Source organism: Gymnoscopelus braueri (genome assembly GCF_963280865.1).
Source record: "Gymnoscopelus braueri genome assembly, chromosome: 14".
In the NCBI taxonomy this organism is placed as follows: Eukaryota; Metazoa; Chordata; class Actinopteri; order Myctophiformes; family Myctophidae; genus Gymnoscopelus; species Gymnoscopelus braueri.
Genome location: NC_137619.1, coordinates 8752111 through 8771126, shown reverse-complemented (window position 1 = coordinate 8771126; position 19016 = coordinate 8752111). Strand labels below are relative to the sequence as shown.

The window sequence follows — 19016 nt, the reverse complement described above, 5'->3', positions numbered from 1 at the left end:
GTATTCAGTTATAGCCTACATCAGGAACAGCCGACATAGAGTATGTGACTGTTATTAGAGACCTGAATGCTCTTTTAGATTTGATTTGAAAGATGTATCATTGTCTCAGTTTGTTTTATGTAAGTAGTGTTTTTCTGGATAGAATCTTAATTTAAAGCAGACCTCTCTGGAATTAAATTGCTTATTTGCAAAGTCCAATGTTTTTTTCCACTGGATATGTGTGCCATTTGTAGCAGAAGTGTCTTTCTGTATGTTGGAACATTCAAGGTGGAAGTACAGATGTGTAACTGACTGTTATAATGACTTAGGTGCGGAAACTGCATTTTAATGTAGGAAATGGCATCTCAAGTAACCATAATCAAAGTAAGACACTGTATTTCATAATCTAGGACAATGTGTTTTATACAAATATAATAATCAGTTTGATCTTCTATTTAGAATAACCTGGGGCCTGTCTGTGTGAGTGCTTCTAAGGAAAGGAGACGTTGAGTATAAGAGGTTGTAAAGCAGCTCAAAATACAGTGACCAGGCCTACTTATAGCATTTCTCAATTTGGTTGTCTTCTGCAGTTGGAGCACTTTCCTAACTGTAGCCTAGGCTAACTATTCTGGGTTTTTTTGTTATGTTTTGAGAGTAAACACATTTTGTAACAAACCACCCATCACATCATGCTTTGTGGTCATAACTAGGCTACATGTGTAGAAAATTGACTGATTTAGTATACATGATTAATCTTCTATATTGGCTAAATTGGCTACACAGAGCAAAATCCAAATATAAACACAAACCTGTTGAATAGGCTTCAGTTGTAACATAGCCTCTTGCCGTGGCATTTTCTTCATCATACTGAAGCTATTCCACAGAAGTTGGCCACACCTTCAGTGTCCTTTTTTCTATGAGGCTAAAGTCACTGCTAAGTGATGGTAGGCAGCTGCCTGTATATGTGTACAGTACTACTTACTTACTGTATGCTCTGGTTTAGTGTGAATTACGTCTGCCCCCTTGTTGTCCAAACATAATGTTTCCCACATGGCCAAATCTCCACGGCACTTTCTGACCTCTGACCCCTTTAAAAAAAAAACACCTGTCCGGCTTAGCTGAGAGTGTGGCGTGGTAGAGGAGGTCTCCCCGAGCGCGTCGGTATGTCACAAGTGCTGACACAAAGAGCCGTCTCCTGTCCAGCGTCCACCATTGTCTGCAAGCGGCACTTTTCTGACCTCTGACCTCACTGGACGGCCCACCACACCGTCAAGAACAGGCTGATAAGAAGGTCAGTTGGCTCTCATGCATTGAAGGAGGCATGAGCTCGGCCCTGGCCTCCCTAGGTTGGCAGAGGGAGTGTAGTGCCCAGGATTACATAGAGATTGGCACTGGGTGTAAAAAATGGGGTTACAAAATCGTGGGATAAAAATTATATAAAAAAAAACAGGCTGATAAGAACAGCATTACTTCCGGTACAATATGTCATCACACCTCAAAATAAAAGCTCTAACCACACAAGCCCCATATGGGTGACCCCGGAGTCCCTCAGGGCTCTGTACTAGTGTATTTTCTGTTATTGTGGGGAAAGCTTTCGCTGAAAATAGCCGATTGACAAGCTCACAATAATGCGTCGCAGCGCGACGCATTATTGTAAGCTTGTCGATCTGCTATTTTCTGTAGGGATGCTGGGGTTTAAGTGGTTAAGCTTAGTAGCAAACATGAGTACTTTAACTTAAACCTTACCACTCATTTTCAACCATTCTAGTGAATGAGGCAGCCTAGAGGGCGGGCCAAAGAGTACACCTGTATGTCACTGATCACATGACCCCAACAATCGATTTTCCAGTTCTAGGCAACATAGAAGGGGGGGGGGGGGGGGGGACTTTTTTCTTATTTCCACACAACAGCTCTAAGGTATATTATGACATGGTTCAATGTTGAACATGAGTGGCCCTTTAAGTACAAATTTGGCAACTTTCATTTTTAGTTGAGTAATATTTTGACCAGGACTACCTATACTTTAACAGCCGTATCCTGCCTCCACAACCTACTGTACATAACAAGCTGCAAAAGTTGCTCTTAATGGTGGGCCTGCATCTGACCTCAACCTTGTTTTTGTTTTTTCCCAGGGACAATTCCAGAGTTTCCACCTCTATTATTCAAGCCTAGGAAAAACAGTCCATCCAAATTTGCATGACAACTGAGAATGGAACATGAGGTTGACATGTGCCCAGAGTCATGGGGCAACAGAATAGTTTTGTGCTGACATGATAATTCACCTTATTTCAATAACAATGCTCAGTGCTAGTTTCACACAGATAAAAGGATGTGTAGAACTGGACAGGCCTGTCCTGTCAAACCACACAGCCATAATGGGAAAGGTAAGTGGACTCTAAAAGCACTAAAAAAAGGCAGAGCCAGCCAGAAAGCCTCCACAAGCCACATACATGTATCCCAAATGGTTATCATTTATGATATTTTGCTGTATAACCGGAATCCTGTTTTTGGGCTGTCTCGGAGCTACGTTGGACGACAGCTCCCAGGGTGAATGACCAGTGCTTTGCTCTTCCCCGTTCAGATCATCTTCTACGAGGGCAGGAACTATGAAGGACGTCACTATGAGTGCAGTGGTGACTGCACCGACATGCATTCCCACTTTGCTCGCTGCAACTCCATCCGCGTGGACAGCGGCTGCTGGATGGCCTACGAGAAGCCCAGCTATTCTGGATACCAGTACATGCTGACCAAGGGAAAGTACCCCGACCACCACCGCTGGTCCGGTTTCAATGACTGCATCCGCTCCTGTCGCATCGTCCCTGCTGTGAGAGACGGTCCTCTTTTCTCATCTACAAACACGAATGACAGTACACGTAGGACAACACAAACACTACATAATACAATACCACACAAACAATAGCACTAACAGCAGCACACAAATAACACTACACGAGGAACAACACTAACACTACACAAATAACAGTACACCTGGAACACAAACTCTACACAGATAACAGTACATATGCAACTAGAAAAAGTGCTCCTCGGAGCACAGGTCTCTGCCAGGTTAGGTAGGTTATTGTGGGCCAGCAATGTTTGGAATTCAGGATGGAATATGAAAAATCGGACGGATCCGTCTTGATCACTTGACTAGAGATAATATGTGCACCGATTTACGTGATGTTTGGACAAGATTTGTAGGAGTAAATGTTTCGCAACATATCAGCCTCCTTGTGGCGCTATAATAGGGCATTTGTTCCTCAACGTAGTGTGAATGTGCACGCAAAGTTTCGAACGCTGCATTCATGATTTGCGGCATTTTGTTCCCAACGGGCCACTCCTGCAAACTTTAGATGTCAATCTTAGCCAATCAGGATGGAATATGAAAAACCTGAAAGACCCGTTTCGTTTAATGACTATAGAGATACTGTGTACCGATTTGCGTGATGTTTGGACAAAATCTGTAGGAGTACGGTCAAAAAATGTGTTTTGCATAAATCGGCCAGATTAGCTTAACAGACGGACGGACGGGGTGCAAAACATAGTCATGGCTATGCCTTCGGCCTGGTGGAGACAACAATACTAACACTTAACAAATAACAGTACACAACATTAACACCACACAAATAACAGTACACATACACATGGAATGATACCAAGACTACACAAATGAGTGTCATTACACAGATTACAAAACTACATAACTACAGTAATAACATTAAAAAGGTAAATCCACACTGGATGACTTTGGGTAGAAAAAGGCTTCTACACTGTTCTCTATGGGTTGAAGCTTTCAAGCATGTTTCACTTCTAACCCCATCAGTGATGTCAAAGCAGATATTGTTACCAATACCAGCAATGATGTCACACCTGCTGTGACATCATTGCTTGGGTCAATGGGGTGTGGTCAGAAGTGCAACATGCTTGAAAGGTTCCAAACACCGAGAAAAACACACCAGCTGTCTGCTAGAAGTGATGCCTTTAACATTACACACTTTACATAACCAATACACTACACAGTTACACCGCCACAATACGGACATCATAGATGCCATTTTTGCTCAGATTATTGCGCGATAACGTGCACGTTCCCTGATACCAATGCTTCTTTCTGGGTATGTGTGTGCTGTGCAGTACAATGGCAAATATAGGATGAAGATCTTTGAGAGGTCTGACTTTGGAGGCAAGATGACGGAGCTGAGTGACGACTGCCCCAACCTCCAGGACCGATTCCACCTGCGTGACATCTGCTCCTGCAACGTCATGGAGGGCTACTGGATCCTCCACGAACACCCCAGCTACAGAGGGCGCCAGTACTACCTGCGTCCTGGAGAGTACACCAAGCATAGTGAGTGGGGCAGCACAAGCTCCACCATTGGCTCTGTGCGTCGTATTACGGAGTCCTAATAAAAGGCTCTCTCTTGCCTTACACAGGAAGATTTCTCTAAAGCATAGGCTCCGTTATCAGGAGATTAACAAATTAACCACAATAATTTACCAATTATTTAAAAACAAATTGATATCTACAATCTACAAGTTCACAACATCTCACATTGCAATGCATTGTGAGCTTGGAGATCTGCATTTTTTTTGGAAAACGAAATCTAAATCTTTTGAATTTGTTTCATTTTTAATTTTAGCCTACGATGTCACATGCTCAAAATTGGGACGTCAGGGTTGTTGTAATGTGGTTAAAGATTAAGAGTACTGGAGAATGGCTGAAGCTAACCAAATTGGAAGTAGCTAAGCATTTAGAAAAGAGTCAAGATGGCTTGACTTCCATTAGCCTCATTTGTGTTCAACAAACAAACCTCCGAACTTGTGTAGATTGTAGTTCAACTGGTTCACAATAAGAGTTGAAGGAAGTTTATAAAGATGTGTTACTAACACAGAATGCCGCTTACAAGGCAGCAACATGTGCAATGTATAACTAAAGGAGCCTGGTTTAATATTCAGTGTCTTAACATTCCTCAAACTTAAACCAAAACATTCATGTAATCCGTGGCATGGCAAAGTAACTTTGTTATCCTGTCAATGTGGCACAAACTGAAAACACAACGGCCTCAAAGAGGTGTCTGTGTGAAGTGCTGAGCAAATAAATGTTAAATGTTGAATACAAAACAATCCAGTTCAAGTGTGCAATAATCAAGATCTGCCTTTACATTAAATACATCTGTAAACCACAGGCTTCAAATGCAGTCTTCTCTTACGACCGTGTGTTACAAACATTACACAGGACTTGAAGTAAAGAACTGTACAGCATATTTATTCAAATCATTTTGTGCAAAACGGTTGGACCATGGCGAAAAACAGAAGAAAATTAACTGATCTGTACGAGCGGCACATAAGTTAGAAAAAGACAGAACTTTCCAAGTAGAAAAATAATGATAGCTACAAAATCACAACCGTTTAACTGATTTCTTTCAGTCCATCTAGAAAAAAAAATCTGATATGGGATGAAATAAGCTAGTATCAAACATGAGATTTCCAAACCGGAATCTGTCTGGCAGTTGTTTCAGTTGTGTCATCATCACAGGCGCTTGTCACCCATACAAACGTCACAATGACAGTGATATAAGATAATCAACCATGTGCTCACTAGGCTTGGGCGATATCAAGGTGTTATAGTATGCTAGTATAAGTGTACTGTACTACCAGGTTAATTATCAATCCCATAATAGTATGATTTTCAATACTGTCAAAAATACAGACAAGGAATCGTGAAAATGTTGCCACATATATAACTTCATCTTGAGAGGACTTCTTCCAACTACAAATGCAGTTAATTAGTCACAATGTTATTCGACTAACTGCCACTCTGTCACCTGGCACTTCATCTCTGTTCAGCCCACCAATATCAATATCTGCCACAGCAACAAGTGTCATTGGGTCATCAAGTAAGGTATGCCGAATATGGATTGAGGACACGATATACAGTACAATCTACCGGGGGAAAAAATTGTCAGGAAGGTATAAAATAATAATAATAGATAACGTCCAAGCCTCGTGAGTGAGCAACCCATCATTACTGCCCAAGGGAGTTAATGATCGAGTGTCTCAAAATATATCCGGGGAGAAGTGGGATCTCTGTCTAAAACAGAGACTTGTGCTTGGGCTCAGGAAAACAGCAAGTGGCTCTTTTGAATGAAAAAGTTTTGTTGTAATATCAGGCAAATGGAGCTGCAGTTCAAAGTAAGATGGGCAGTTGTTGCACTCATGACAACTCTTGCCCAGATGGTGCTTCCATAGGTGGGGTTCTAGTTGAGGTTCCTATGTGGGACGGGGATGTTCTCATGGAGGTACTTCATACTGCCTTGCTCAGAGAAGTCAGCCACCGTGTGCCCTTCACCCCGCAGCACCCACTTGGTGGTCAGGAGCCCCTCTAGACCGACAGGGCCTCTGGCGTGGATCCGTGCTGTGCTAATGCCAACCTCAGCTCCTGCAATATCAAAATAACTCAAAATGAGCTCCCCCAGGCAATTTTTGAGTCAGTTTTAGTACTCAATCTTTAGCTCAAAATAAGCAATGACAAGACATACTGTATATACTGTATGTATTTATGTTATAACAGAGAGATGTCAAGCTATCATTGCCTCTGTACCTACCTAAGCCAAAGCGGTAGCCGTCAGCAAAACGTGAGCTGGCGTTCCAAAACACACAGGCACTGTCGAGCTGCTGTAGGAACTGCTCCGCAGTGTCCTCTGTGGAAATACATTATATTGAACTCAATTCATATATATATTCACTACTTAAAAACCAGGGCATGAAGTTGTTAAGGATGGTGTTTTTTAACTTATGTTAAGCGAGATTTGCTAACCATTTTCAGTAACAATGACATCCGTGTGGGAGCTGCCGTATTTGTGAATGTGGTCCACGGCATCCTGCATGCTGTCCACCACCTCGATGCAACACTCCAGGTCCCCGTACTCTGTCCTCAGAGACTTCACCTCAGATGGGCTGAAGGTCAAGTATGAAGCAAACCTGGGTCCAGCGTGGATCTTGACCTATGGGAACACAGGGGCATGATTTTAGGAACATGGATCATAAAAACATTTTTTTTGGTGCTATAATTGAAAAGTTAAAAAGGTAGGGTAAGTGATATTTTTTCGTTAAAACAAAAAGTTTATTAAAAAGTTGAAGCTCTATATTCTGATGGTATCCTGCCCTGAAAATGCATTTTCTGTTTAATAAAGCTCTGGAGAGACATGGAGACTCCTGTTACTGAACAAACACTCTATAGCCATGAGTACTATCACAATATAGAGCCATTTAACACGTATTTTAACCAAAGAAAATCACTTACCCTACCGTTAAAAACTACACTTTTCAGTGACATTTCAATAACACATTTTAAGAACCTGTAATTTGATTGAATTTGATTTGTTTCTAAAAAACATTATACATGTTAAAACGTCATGGCTGAACATGATTTGGGGGACTATGTTTTACCGAATGTGGAGTTAGAATAGAATAGAACCCACTACTTGGGGCGTTTTTTTTTTCTTCACTGTATAGTAGCACATAGGTGAAATTTGTCCTCTGCATTTACCCATCCAATAACAACTAGGAGCAGTGAGCAGCCATTCTACAGCGCTCGGGGAGCAATTAGGGGTTAAGAGTCTTGGTCAGGGACACGCATCGACACATTGCTGGCATGGCCTGGCATCGTACCTGGGACAACCAGTAAGGGGCTCTGGCTTCCCAGGCAGGCTCACCAACCACTCAGCTATGCACTTAAAACTGTTTGTTCTTCAGAGTGATTTTTGGGGGGGCTGGTCTGAAATCAGGCATGTTTTCAGTTCCAAGTGAAGTTCATGAAGACATCGAAACATGTTGGTTTAATAAAGGCTGCTCCCTCTTTTAACTCTGAGTGCCCGGATCTTCCATTTTTTTTATCTGAGAATTTATTGCAAGTTTTGAAGCAATATTGAGCTTGCTTTATATGTAAAATTGATGCCAGTTGTAGCCGACAGAACAAGATTTAATTTGAGCCGTTTAAACAATGACAGTGACTTTCTCTGACCACCAGGAGGCAGCACTGTGCAGCAGTAAGTACAGTAGCCCGTTAATATTGGAGCAAAGGGAAGGATGTGTGTTTGTTTTCTTTGTTTTGTTGTTGGTTGAATATGGTAATGAGTTATGATGTAGGCATTTATGTTTAGTGTTGTATCATAGTGTTCATTGGGTAATTTATGTTGGTATGTTTTTTGATAACACCATGACTGTAGTGTGTCTGTAATTTTCATGACACCCTTTCCAATACGCTGAAACCATAGTCTGTATAAGAAGACCCTCAATTAACGTGCTGTTGCTGGCATGTTCTTCAGATGCATTTTTGTGCAACACATATGCATACACCTGATTCATTGTGATTACCTCTTCCTTGATTTGAGTGATTTGTAGGATTTGTACTGCTAATGCATGTTTAAATGTATTTTACTTTAAATGAACACCTAGAAAATAGAAAGATGTGGCAGAGTAGTGTTGTGGTTTCCCCTTGTGACTCAGTCTAGACTGATGTCATACAAAACTGCCCCCTCCAGAAGAAATGTCATGCTAAATACACCACAGGAGTCAACATTATCCTCGTCACCTTAAGAAATTAATTAGGCCCCCACAAAATTCCACCCGCACCCTCAGATCTACGAGCAGATTCCTCCTCGATGTCCCTGGTACAAATCTACGTACTATGGGTGACCGGGCCTTCTGCTCGGCAGCGCCGCGCCTGTGGAACAGCCTTCCTATTGACCTGAGAGCACCACAGACCCTGGACTCTTTTAAAATAGGCCTGAAAACGTTTTTGTTTCAGAGGGCATTTTCGTGTTGAATTGTTGTTTAGTCACATCTGTTTTTAAATCCTGCTTTTTAACTTTATATGATTGATGATGTTTTACCATGTGGCACTCTGAGATTCCTTGTGAATGAAAAGTGCATTACAAATAAAATGTATTATTATTATTATTTGAATTGTAGTGTGCTCTGAATTCACTGTAGCAATTGCTTTAGAGTTTGTGCATAATACTCCTGACCATGATAAGTCAGTACAGTGTGTGTGTGTGTGTGTGTGTGTGTGTGTGTGTGTGTGTGTGCGTGCGTGCTTGCGTGTGTGTGTGTGTATTTTGTTTTACCTGTTCCGTTCTTAGCATGTCGATGATCTGATCAAACATAGGAGTCCTCAGCAAGTCTCTGTGGATAAGCAGGGTCTCCATGGCATTGCATGCTGCAGGGTAGTCACACTTTGAGTCTTTGACTGTAAAAAAAAAGAAGATTAGACCCAAATCAGTCCATCACCAATATGCATCTTATGGAACTCAATATAGTATCTCACCTTATAAGATCTTATGGAACTCAATATAGTACCTGACCTTATAACATTGTATCTATCTTATGGAACTCAATATAGTACCTCATCCCCGATCTATCTATGCAGCCATCCATCCTGTATATAGCAGCGTGTGCCGTGTACAATGGAACAAATAGTACGGTTTCCGAGAACCAGGAAAAAAACCTAAAACAACAAATATCTGTATGTTGCCGAAGGGCACCGGTCTAGTAATGAATGATGAGGGATAGGTGGTGAGATGACCCAAAATATTGCACATAACACACATGCACACAGTACTGTTTGGACATAAGAGGTTTGTTGTAATAGGCAAAAAATAGAAGTAAAGGGAATATTCTTATGGCGACTCCAACATCCCCATAAAACAATGACAATATTGTTTTATTGCTACCAACAAGCCCCACGTCAGTGCATTTATTTGTCACATACCAATGTCAATAGCTTTGTCTATGCTGGCATCGGCGTCTAGGTAGACGTGACAAACGCCCTCGCTGTGGCCCAGCACTGGAATGCCTTTGGCTGCTTTCTGGATCTCCCTGACCAGCTGGGATGAGCCTCTAGGAATGATCAGGTCAATCAGTTTGTCTAGTCTGCACAGGTCCTCGACCTCTTCACGTGTGCCCACCTAAAACACATGTCAGAGTTAAAGCATATCCCACATGGAATAATAAGCAGTGTAACTTTGTACAGACACACAAATTACGGTAACATTTTCAGCTCGTACCAGTTGAATGGCATCTCTCAAACCATGAAGGGAGAGTGCTTCCTGAGTGAGTTGATGTAGAACTTTATTGGTGTTGGCTGCTTCTTTCCCACCTTTCAGTAACAACGCATTTCCACTGGCAATTGCCAGAGCTGATACCTGTTAAAGAAAACAATATTTGTGTCATGTGTGGACAGGAAATACTAACATTGAATCATTTGTCAAATAACAGTGTCCGGTAAATAAAATAAAACATTGTTTTCACACATTGTTTTCTGATCGCTTGCTTTTAATACTGTGATACTGTGACAACTAAACAGAGATGGTGATCATGATGTCAGTTGGATTAAAGTACAGTATGTAGGCCCCTTCACTGACCTGTGGGAGGCAGTCAGGGCGGGATTCAAAGATGACCAGAAGGACGCCAATAGGCACGGTGATCTGTTCCAGCTCCAGGTTGTTGGAAATCCTGGTTCTGCTCACCACCCGGCCCACACTGTCCATGGAGGACACAGCGATCTGACGCAGGCCAATGGCCAGGCTGTTCAGCTTGGATGAGGATAGACTCAGGCGGTTCAGCAATGGCACAGAAAGGCGACCTAATAGTGAGCAACAGAAACCCTTTATGCATAAGGGGGCAGAACTGCGAAGCAACGCCTACTGCAGTGACCTTCTATAGTATGTTCTACTAACTATATGTTTGAATCAATAGCCATTTCCATGCTAGCAACAGTGAATGAACCAGTGAAAGGGGATGATGAACAGCAAGTCTGTGCCTCTGTACCTGAGGCAGTTGCTTTCTCCATGTCTTTCTTGTTGGCACCGAGAATCTCATCCTGCTTCTCCGTTAGCAGTTCAGCCAGGCGGCAGATTATCTCCCCCCTCTAGAAAAACATACATGTAGTAGTAATAACATGAGGCGCAGCATAGTAAGATTCAAACTTGTGATTAGAGGTCTTCACAGGTCCACCCCGAACCGAAAATACCAGACAGTAGTCTGTGTTTTATCATGGTCGCTCGGGTCCGGGTAGGTTCAAATTCTTTCACCTCTGATCCTGGGTCTGTTCATCATTATATAAGTGTAATACCCGAGTAAATCGGAAAAGACCCGTACTCAGCGCTGATCAGGAGAGAAAAGCATGAAGTGAAAATCAGGGGGATTTGTTTTGCTGTGCATGCCATGTAGTCCATGAGCCAGACAAGATTTCATTATCGAAAGAGTGGGCAAAACCATACCTATATTAAATTGTTCATAGGGTCAATACGTGTAAATAAATATATGATAGCCTCTCCACAGGAGCAGCTTTTTCATTGTTATCACACATTTTGTTATTTTCCCCATACGTTCATGACATGAAAAAATTACAACATTTTAAAAAGAGTTATCATAATGAAACTTCCTGAGTTGATTACTTACATGAAGACAATGATTTATCGTATTACAAGTTTTCTGAAATTGTATATTTAAATATGGAAATTAGGCATTTAGTCCATGAGCGAGAGCCCCAAAATTGAGCCAGATATTGAATATTCCCTCGTTAAAAACCTTTGACTCCAACATCTTAACAAAATGAAATAAGTATGTTGACTCTGGCTTTGTCCAATATTCCAATGTTGATTCTGGAAAGTTATGCAAATGTGGGCATATTTTCCTAATGCCTAATTTGCATATTTAAATATACAATTTCAGAAAACTTGTAATACGATAAATCATTGTCTTCATGTAAGTAATCAACTCAGGAAGTTTCATTATGATAACTCTTTTTTAAATGTTGTCATTTTTTTCACCTGTCATGTACGTATGGGGAAAATAACAAAATGTGTGATAACCATGAAAAAGCTGCTCCTGTGGAAAGGTTATCATATATTTATTTACTCGTATTGACCCTATGAACAATTTAATATAGGTTTGGTTTTGCCCACTCTTTCGATAATCATTGCTCAATTTTGGGGCTCTGCCAGGTTGCCGGCTGTCAGTTCAGCGGCTTGGGAGAGTGGATCAAACTACACCTCCATGGAATCAAAAGGTGCGTGCACCGTCACACGCACGATTATGGATTCCTTCTTCATCAAGGTGAAAACATGGTTCTACTGGCACTAGTAGAACTTAATAGTAATTATTAGGTTTGTCAAGTTAATGTAATAGCCAACAGTCGGGGTCGATTCTGTAATATCTCAGAACAAATTGGATCTCTGAGCGAATTTCATGGATCCATTAAGGTTCGGGTCTGTCATTTTGGACCCATGAAGAGCTCTACTTGTGAGCTTTAATTGCATGTAAGATTTTCTCCAGCTGTGTCACTGTTAAAGCTGCAATACAAAACATATTTTAATGAATAAAATAAAAATTTAACCAACATGTATGGTAGAGTATTAATATAATATAACTAGTAAATCTGCAGTTTGTTTGGTGTAAAATTCCACTCACAAGTCATCTTATGTCAGCATTGCTTTGGGTGAGAGAACTGGGAAACTCACCTCCTCTGGGAGCAGAGCGGCCAGGGTGCGGCCTGCCTGCCTGGCCATTTCTGTCTGCTGCTCCACGGTTGGACCTGGTGATGGCAAAAACAGTGCAAGGAACTAACTGACCATCTGCATTTCACTTCTTAATGAAATAGAGGAGAAATAGATAAAACACGGGTGACTAAAATGAGATTAAAAAAGAAAATCACTAAATTACCTGCGGGTTTCACTTCAGAGAAGAAGGTGCCAACTTTCTTCCCTTCTACGATGTCAGTGATGACGTGACCCGTGACTTTGGGATGTGTGCCGTTGGCAATGACAACAGATGTGCCTCCCTGCAGAGCCCACAGTGCTGCTTTCACCTGGTCAAGACAACATGGTGACAAATATCTTCATTTTCATTGATCCAAACCATGTTTCATTTACATGAAAGACTAGTAGACTAGTCCAGTGCTTCTCAAACATTGTCATGTCAAGGACCCCCAAGTTGATATACCGGTAAATTTGGCCACGGAACCCCATCTAAAAACGTTTTGTGCCAGGGACCCCCAGAAGAGAAGATGTATGTAAAAAAAAATCTAAATTATTCAAAATTATCCAAACATTTTCGAGATATTTCAAAGAATTTCAAAGATAGCAGTAGAAGCTCACTGTGAGGACTAGTGAGCTTGTATATCTGGCTATTTTTGAAAAGCCAAAAGTATAAAATACAATTCTTACATTTTGCTGGGGACCCCCTGGAACCTCCCCAAGGACCCCTGGGGTTCCCCGGACCCCACTTTGAGAACCAATGGACTAGTCATTTCTACGACACTGACCTTGGCTTCCATGCCACCAATGCCTACTCTAGACTTGGTGCCATATGTGATAGACTGCTGGTCTCCAGGGTAGAAGATATCGATGAGCTTGGCATCATCCGTTTCTGGAGGGCTGTCATATAAGCCTGTTGGATAAATCATTATTTGTACAATTATTTCTTTACCCTGTGGTGGTAGCCACATTCAGAATCTCCTTTCAATGTAAGACACTCAATTACATGATCATTAAGAAAAAGAAAACATGTTTTTGGATGAAATAAATAAACATCATGTGAAACTGGGGCTGTATTCCTGTACCTTCAACATCTGACAGAGCAATGAGTAGATCTACTTTCATCTCAACAGCCAAACGTGCAGCCAAGCTGTCATTATCCTTGATGCTTATTACCTGAAATACAAAAGAAACTTTCATTAAGTAGAGCATAACACACAATTTGTTTATTTATAATTTATTGCAAATATCAAAAACCAACCCCCTCCCCCCAAAATAAATAATCAAAATATGCCACTGGTATGTCACAAACTAATAATCATCACGTATACTGTACACAGTTACAACAGGCCATGCAGCTGAGCTTCTAGTGCCCATATAATCAGGACACAGCATGCTAATTACCTTTTCAGAAACAGGCCGGTTTTTAACTCTCTCAGTGCCACGCCCCGAGATATCCCGAGTTTTTCCCGAGTACCCTCCGTGCCAGCACGAGAAATCCCGAGTTTTTACTTTTGACTGTGGTCGCGCTATTCTGTTTATTTTTCATGATCACTTTCGCTTCCTGACTCCTTCAGACTCATTGGGTTCCGGTTTCATGACGCAGATTCCGTTTCCGGTTCTCATTTTTTTCCCGCGGTCATTTTCGGCCAGAATAGGGAAAGTCACGTTTTTCACACGGTATAAAATACGAACGGAGAGGTCCACATCTACTCTCTTTGGTCTGGGTGACGATCAGTCATCGTAGTCGTGTATCGCATCGTAATTTAGCCCGATCAACGATTGTCAAACATGTCAACATCCGGTTATGACCGGATGTGACGTGAGCCTGTTTGGGAGGGGGCGAGTGAGCCAGCGAGGTCATCAATGTGTCGATTTGTTGCTCTCTACTGGTAGAACTGTATTATGGGTTTAAACACCCAATCAGATAATTTATTTGAATGAAAAATTACAAAATTACAAAATTAAAAAAAAACGCAAATTGCTGGCACTGGGGGAGTACTTTATGAAAAAACTCTTGGCACTGAGAGAGTTAATATACATTTATACCAAAAAAACGGTTGGTGGACACATGCACAGTACACATGTGCACGGTCGCACATACAGTTAAAATTGAGCTTACTGTACATGAACAGTTGGCGAAGGTGAATAAAATAAGTGAAGAGAAACGTTTCAAGTATGAGTTATGTAAGTCAGCCTCACAACACTGAACCACACTTAGTACCCACATTTAGCCCCTGCAGATCACTGTTGGGAACAGGAGGAGCCACCACAGCATCGTTGGTGTTGATGATGGGAATTATGTTCATCCGCAGAAGTTCAGAGATGGTGCTGTTCAGGTTGCGTCGCTTCTGCTCATCGTGAAAATCTAGGTTGGTCACTAGGATCTATAGGGTTGACATGGAAGAATATTGAGCAATGTAAGATCGGGGTGGAAAAGTAGCACTTGCACACCTATTATCACCTAGCCAGGCGTTCAGAGACCTCAACTTACATGTGGTCTAAATTCAATGTAGGGACTGACACTGGGTGAAAATAATAAATGGATTTAAAAAAGAAATGCATTGCAGAACCAATGCAAAAGCAGTCCTTATCAGTAGGTGGAGATCTCCAATCGTCTGGCAACGTGTGACGGTGAAAATTGACTGTCAGTTGGCCTAAACTTTTGGCCACTGTCAGAGAACCTTTATTCGAGGACCTTGTTTGATGAATTTGTAGGGGTGTGCCGATACACTAATTTCACGATACGATACACGATATTGGGCTCACAATATCAATACAATACGATATATGGCACTTTTTTATTATGAAAATATATGGGGGGCGGAAGCAAATGCAAACAAATACTGTTTTTGCATTATTATTATTGCAAAAATGTTATGTTTTGTTTTTCAAAACGATACATATCGGCACGAAAACGTATCGCAATATATCGGCACACCCCTACTTATTTGGCTTGTAAAAATACTGCACAAGCGGCTGGTATCCTTGAGAATCTTTCAGCCACTGTGTGGCCAGTGCGTTAATCATTAGTGTGGATCAGTTATCATCCTATTCTTTGCGAAATGTGGTACTTCCATCAGCATAGATCACATTTGACAACATTACTGTAGGTTATTAAAATGCATTTTTGCACAGCCACAATAAATAACATTCATATTCCAGAGAGCAAGCGAAACCTGTAATGGAGGGATAGTCATTTTGTGCCGGTACATACCTGAGCAGTGCATGTGCTGTACTGCGTGAACATGGCTTCGTACAGTGCCATCAGACCGCTCTGCCCCGCAGCCGCACATGCCCGTGCCTCCAACACTGGAACCGACTGTGGAACAGAGAGAATAGATTTAGATGTCTTTATTATCCACAAGAGAAATTTGTTTTGCCCAGGTCAATGCATACATTCAAGACAAGACAATACACAAATATATACACACCACAATTAACACACCTAGCAAAGTACTTCAATTCTATAAAAGATCAAATTCTAAATTTAAAAGAGACTTTAAAAGAGAGATGAAAGCAAGTCGGTCCTCTCCACACTTGTGGAGCACCCAGAATGTGTTTGCGTATGATGTCATGTGTGTGTGCATGTATGTAAGTCCATGGAGCGATAAGCACAGAGTCCAGCTCATCCGGGTGCCTGTGTGTGCACAATGTTTTAACCCTTTAAGACCGGGAACACATCTGTGTCATTTTAGATTTCTTTGGCTATTTAAAAATAGCAGATCTACAAGCTCATAGCGCTATGAGCTTGTGGGTAGGTTAAGTTTTTTTTAATTATTTTTATAACTTTTTATTTACTTTTTCTTTTTTCACAGAAAGTTGTCATAATTGTATTCAAATAAACAAACTGGGATAATATAAATTAAAAGACACACAATACAAAGAGAACAAACAAAAACACAGAAAACAAAACAATAACAAATAAAAGGGAGGGCAAGCAGCATATTACAATGACATAAGACTATAGATGCACACGCAGTTAAATATTAATATAAAAAGAAACACACAAGAGCACATCAAAAGGCAAATTGTAAGAGCACAACCGGGGCTTTCCAATGCAAAGAATCACTTCCCTTATAAATCAAAGTAGCGAGATCCTTGGGCAGGTAATCTATCAGTGTTCAAGTTATTTTCCCTCCCTTTTATTTTAGCACCGAGTCTTTCCATTGGGAGTACTTGATATATTTCTCTATTAGGTTAAGGGTTTGACCTGATGTGCAGTGCTAAGGGTAGGTTAGGTTGGTTAAGGGTTGGTTAAGGGTAGGTTAAGACTTTGACCTGATGTGCAGTGCTTTTATTCACCATGTCCTTGAGCTGGTTCTGTCCAGAATGCAGGGCTTGTCTGACGCTCTGGGAGAGCAGGATCTCATGCCTTAGTCTCTGTTTCCCGAACGCCACAGCTCCACTAGTGACGATCATCATCTCCCTGCCTTGGCTCTGCAGCTCAGCCACCTGACGGCACAAAGACGAGTAAACGTTTGTCATTTTGTCACACCACAAGTCACCAAAATTCATTCTTTGACATCTTTACCTACTAAGGGCTGTCACGATTATAAATGTACGTTGGCGGTTAATTGTCACTCAAATAATTGAGATTAACGATTGAATTGTGTTTCTGTCATTGAAAATTAATGGAACATTATGAATAAAAATTACATTTTGTTTGACCTTTAGCCTTCGTAAACAAAAGTTGCACAGGTCAGATATGACAAATAACACATATTTAACTACTTTATACTTAAAAATAAACATTAATAGTGGAAATAGCCGATCTATAAGATCAAAACGCGTTTTGAGCTTGTAGATCTGCTATTTCCACTTTTTGCCATTAAAAAAATAATAATACATTTTTTAACATGGAATTAACAAGACGATTATACAAAAACAATTGCGATTATATAAAATAATTACGATTACGTAACAATTGTGAAAGGCCTAGTATTACCTACATATAAACATAATATTTTCCTCCTTTATGCCCACCTAATATTTTTTATTGTTACATAGCAATCATCAATGCATCCAGAACAATGTGACATCCACCTGTTCCACTACGGACGCCAGCCGCCCCAGCGCCAGGCCACACTCGTCTCCCCGGGTCACCACGGCGCTTCCTAGCTTCACCACGATACGCTTGGCCGTCTTTAACTCACTCCGGTGGGCAAAGGACTTCCCATGGGATCGGGTGGGAGGAACTGTATGAAATAAGAACAGCATGATAATGTTATGACAGATTAATAACACATTTTAGGTTGCACTTTGCAGTGATTATTATTGTACCCATTTTGGTTAATCCATTAACACATTGACTGCCAATCGCGTAGATCTACACAAACCTATTTAAAGCCGCCACGTGCCAATCGCGTAGACCTACGCGAAGTGGTGTTTTTTTATTTTTTATTTTTTAAGTTCACATTGCACTTTTTTTCACTTTCGATACGGCACATTTCATTGTAGCACCACCGGAAACGGAATTATCCGGGATCCGGTTTTGCCGATCCCATCGGCCTCCATTCTAAAGCGGACACTAAAACGCCATTTTCTCGTTTGTAGTTTTTCTCGTCGCTGATCGCTGTTTAACATAAACTGTTGTAACTACAAGATGGCGACTGGGTTTTTGACGGGGATTTCACTGGGCGACGCAGTCGGATCGCCGCTGTGTTTACAAACAGTTTTATGCTAGGGATTTAAAGGGATTTAACGAGGTCTGTGGCGACGTGAATACAAATAAAAAAACAATAAAACGCTGGCACTGGTGAGTACATTATGAGATTAAACTCTGGCGTGGAATGTGTTAAGACCGGGAACGCATCTGTGTCATTTTAAGATTTCTTTGACTATTCAAAAATAGCAGATCTACAAGCTCAACTCGGTGCCGCGCTATGAGCTTGTAGATCTGCTATTTTTGAAAAAAAGAAAATCGTGAAAATGTGTGCAAATCTTTGAATATATATGAAAACAAATTACTCAAATCTTTGCTTCTGGGAGTCCCTGGAAACAAATATTTTCAGATGGGGGTCCGCGGCCAAATACATAAATTTGGGGGTCCTTGACATGAAAAGGTTTGAGAACCACTGATATATATATAGCAAGATACGTAAAAAAAAAAAAAAAAGGATTTAGAAGACATTTGTAGAAGAAGCAAAGATTTGAGTTAAAGAATTTCGACAAGATTTGCACAAATTCTCACAATGAAAAAAAATAGCAGATCTACAAGCTCGTAGCACGGCACTTGGTGCCGCGCTACGAGCTTGTAGATCTGCTATTTTTGATCAGCCAAATTAAAAAAAGATGACACAGATGCGTTCCCGGTCTGAATTGGTTAATAGTGTACCATGCTAGGTGAGTGCTTCGTACTTACACTTCTGTGAATATGTCCTGAGAAAGAGTGAGCAGCCATTTGGCTGCCGGGTCCTGGACTGCAGGCGGGAACACAAAGCCAGCCTTGGAAACATGGCACTGAGACCTGAAAAAAAGCTGGACGTACCAACACAG

The 19016-nt window shown here is 41.2% G+C and overlaps 2 protein-coding genes across 4 annotated transcripts; one reads left to right on the top strand and one right to left on the bottom strand.

The window, feature by feature from the left end:
* Nucleotides 1-2354: 2354 nt before the first annotated feature.
* LOC308100492 (gamma-crystallin M2-like) lies at nucleotides 2355-4386 on the top strand (the record flags this gene model as incomplete). Its single annotated transcript, XM_080449557.1, has 3 exons — nucleotides 2355-2363; nucleotides 2561-2803; nucleotides 4114-4386. The coding sequence occupies 3 exons, from the start codon at nucleotides 2355-2357 to the stop codon at nucleotides 4384-4386; spliced, it is 525 nt and encodes a 174-aa protein (XP_080305683.1).
* Nucleotides 4387-5224: 838 nt separating this feature from the next.
* Nucleotides 5225-18992, bottom strand: LOC308100450 (delta-1-pyrroline-5-carboxylate synthase-like). Of its 3 annotated transcripts, none has more exons than XM_080449499.1 (17): nucleotides 18883-18992; nucleotides 17565-17716; nucleotides 16800-16973; nucleotides 15736-15840; nucleotides 14747-14905; nucleotides 13604-13694; nucleotides 13307-13431; nucleotides 12706-12850; nucleotides 12504-12577; nucleotides 10810-10909; nucleotides 10404-10624; nucleotides 10047-10184; nucleotides 9752-9947; nucleotides 9108-9229; nucleotides 6797-6983; nucleotides 6585-6680; nucleotides 5225-6418 (listed from the first exon to the last, which is right to left on the bottom strand). In XM_080449499.1, exons 1-17 carry the CDS (start codon nucleotides 18974-18976, stop codon nucleotides 6237-6239), a joined length of 2361 nt encoding a protein of 786 aa, XP_080305625.1. In that variant the 5' UTR covers nucleotides 18977-18992; the 3' UTR covers nucleotides 5225-6236. The 3 variants fall into 3 exon arrangements, with proteins under 3 accessions (XP_080305625.1, XP_080305626.1, XP_080305627.1); XM_080449500.1 differs by having other exon boundaries at nucleotides 16824-16973; XM_080449501.1 differs by lacking the exon at nucleotides 18883-18992 and having other exon boundaries at nucleotides 17505-17637.
* Between the last annotated feature and the right edge of the window lie 24 nt (nucleotides 18993-19016).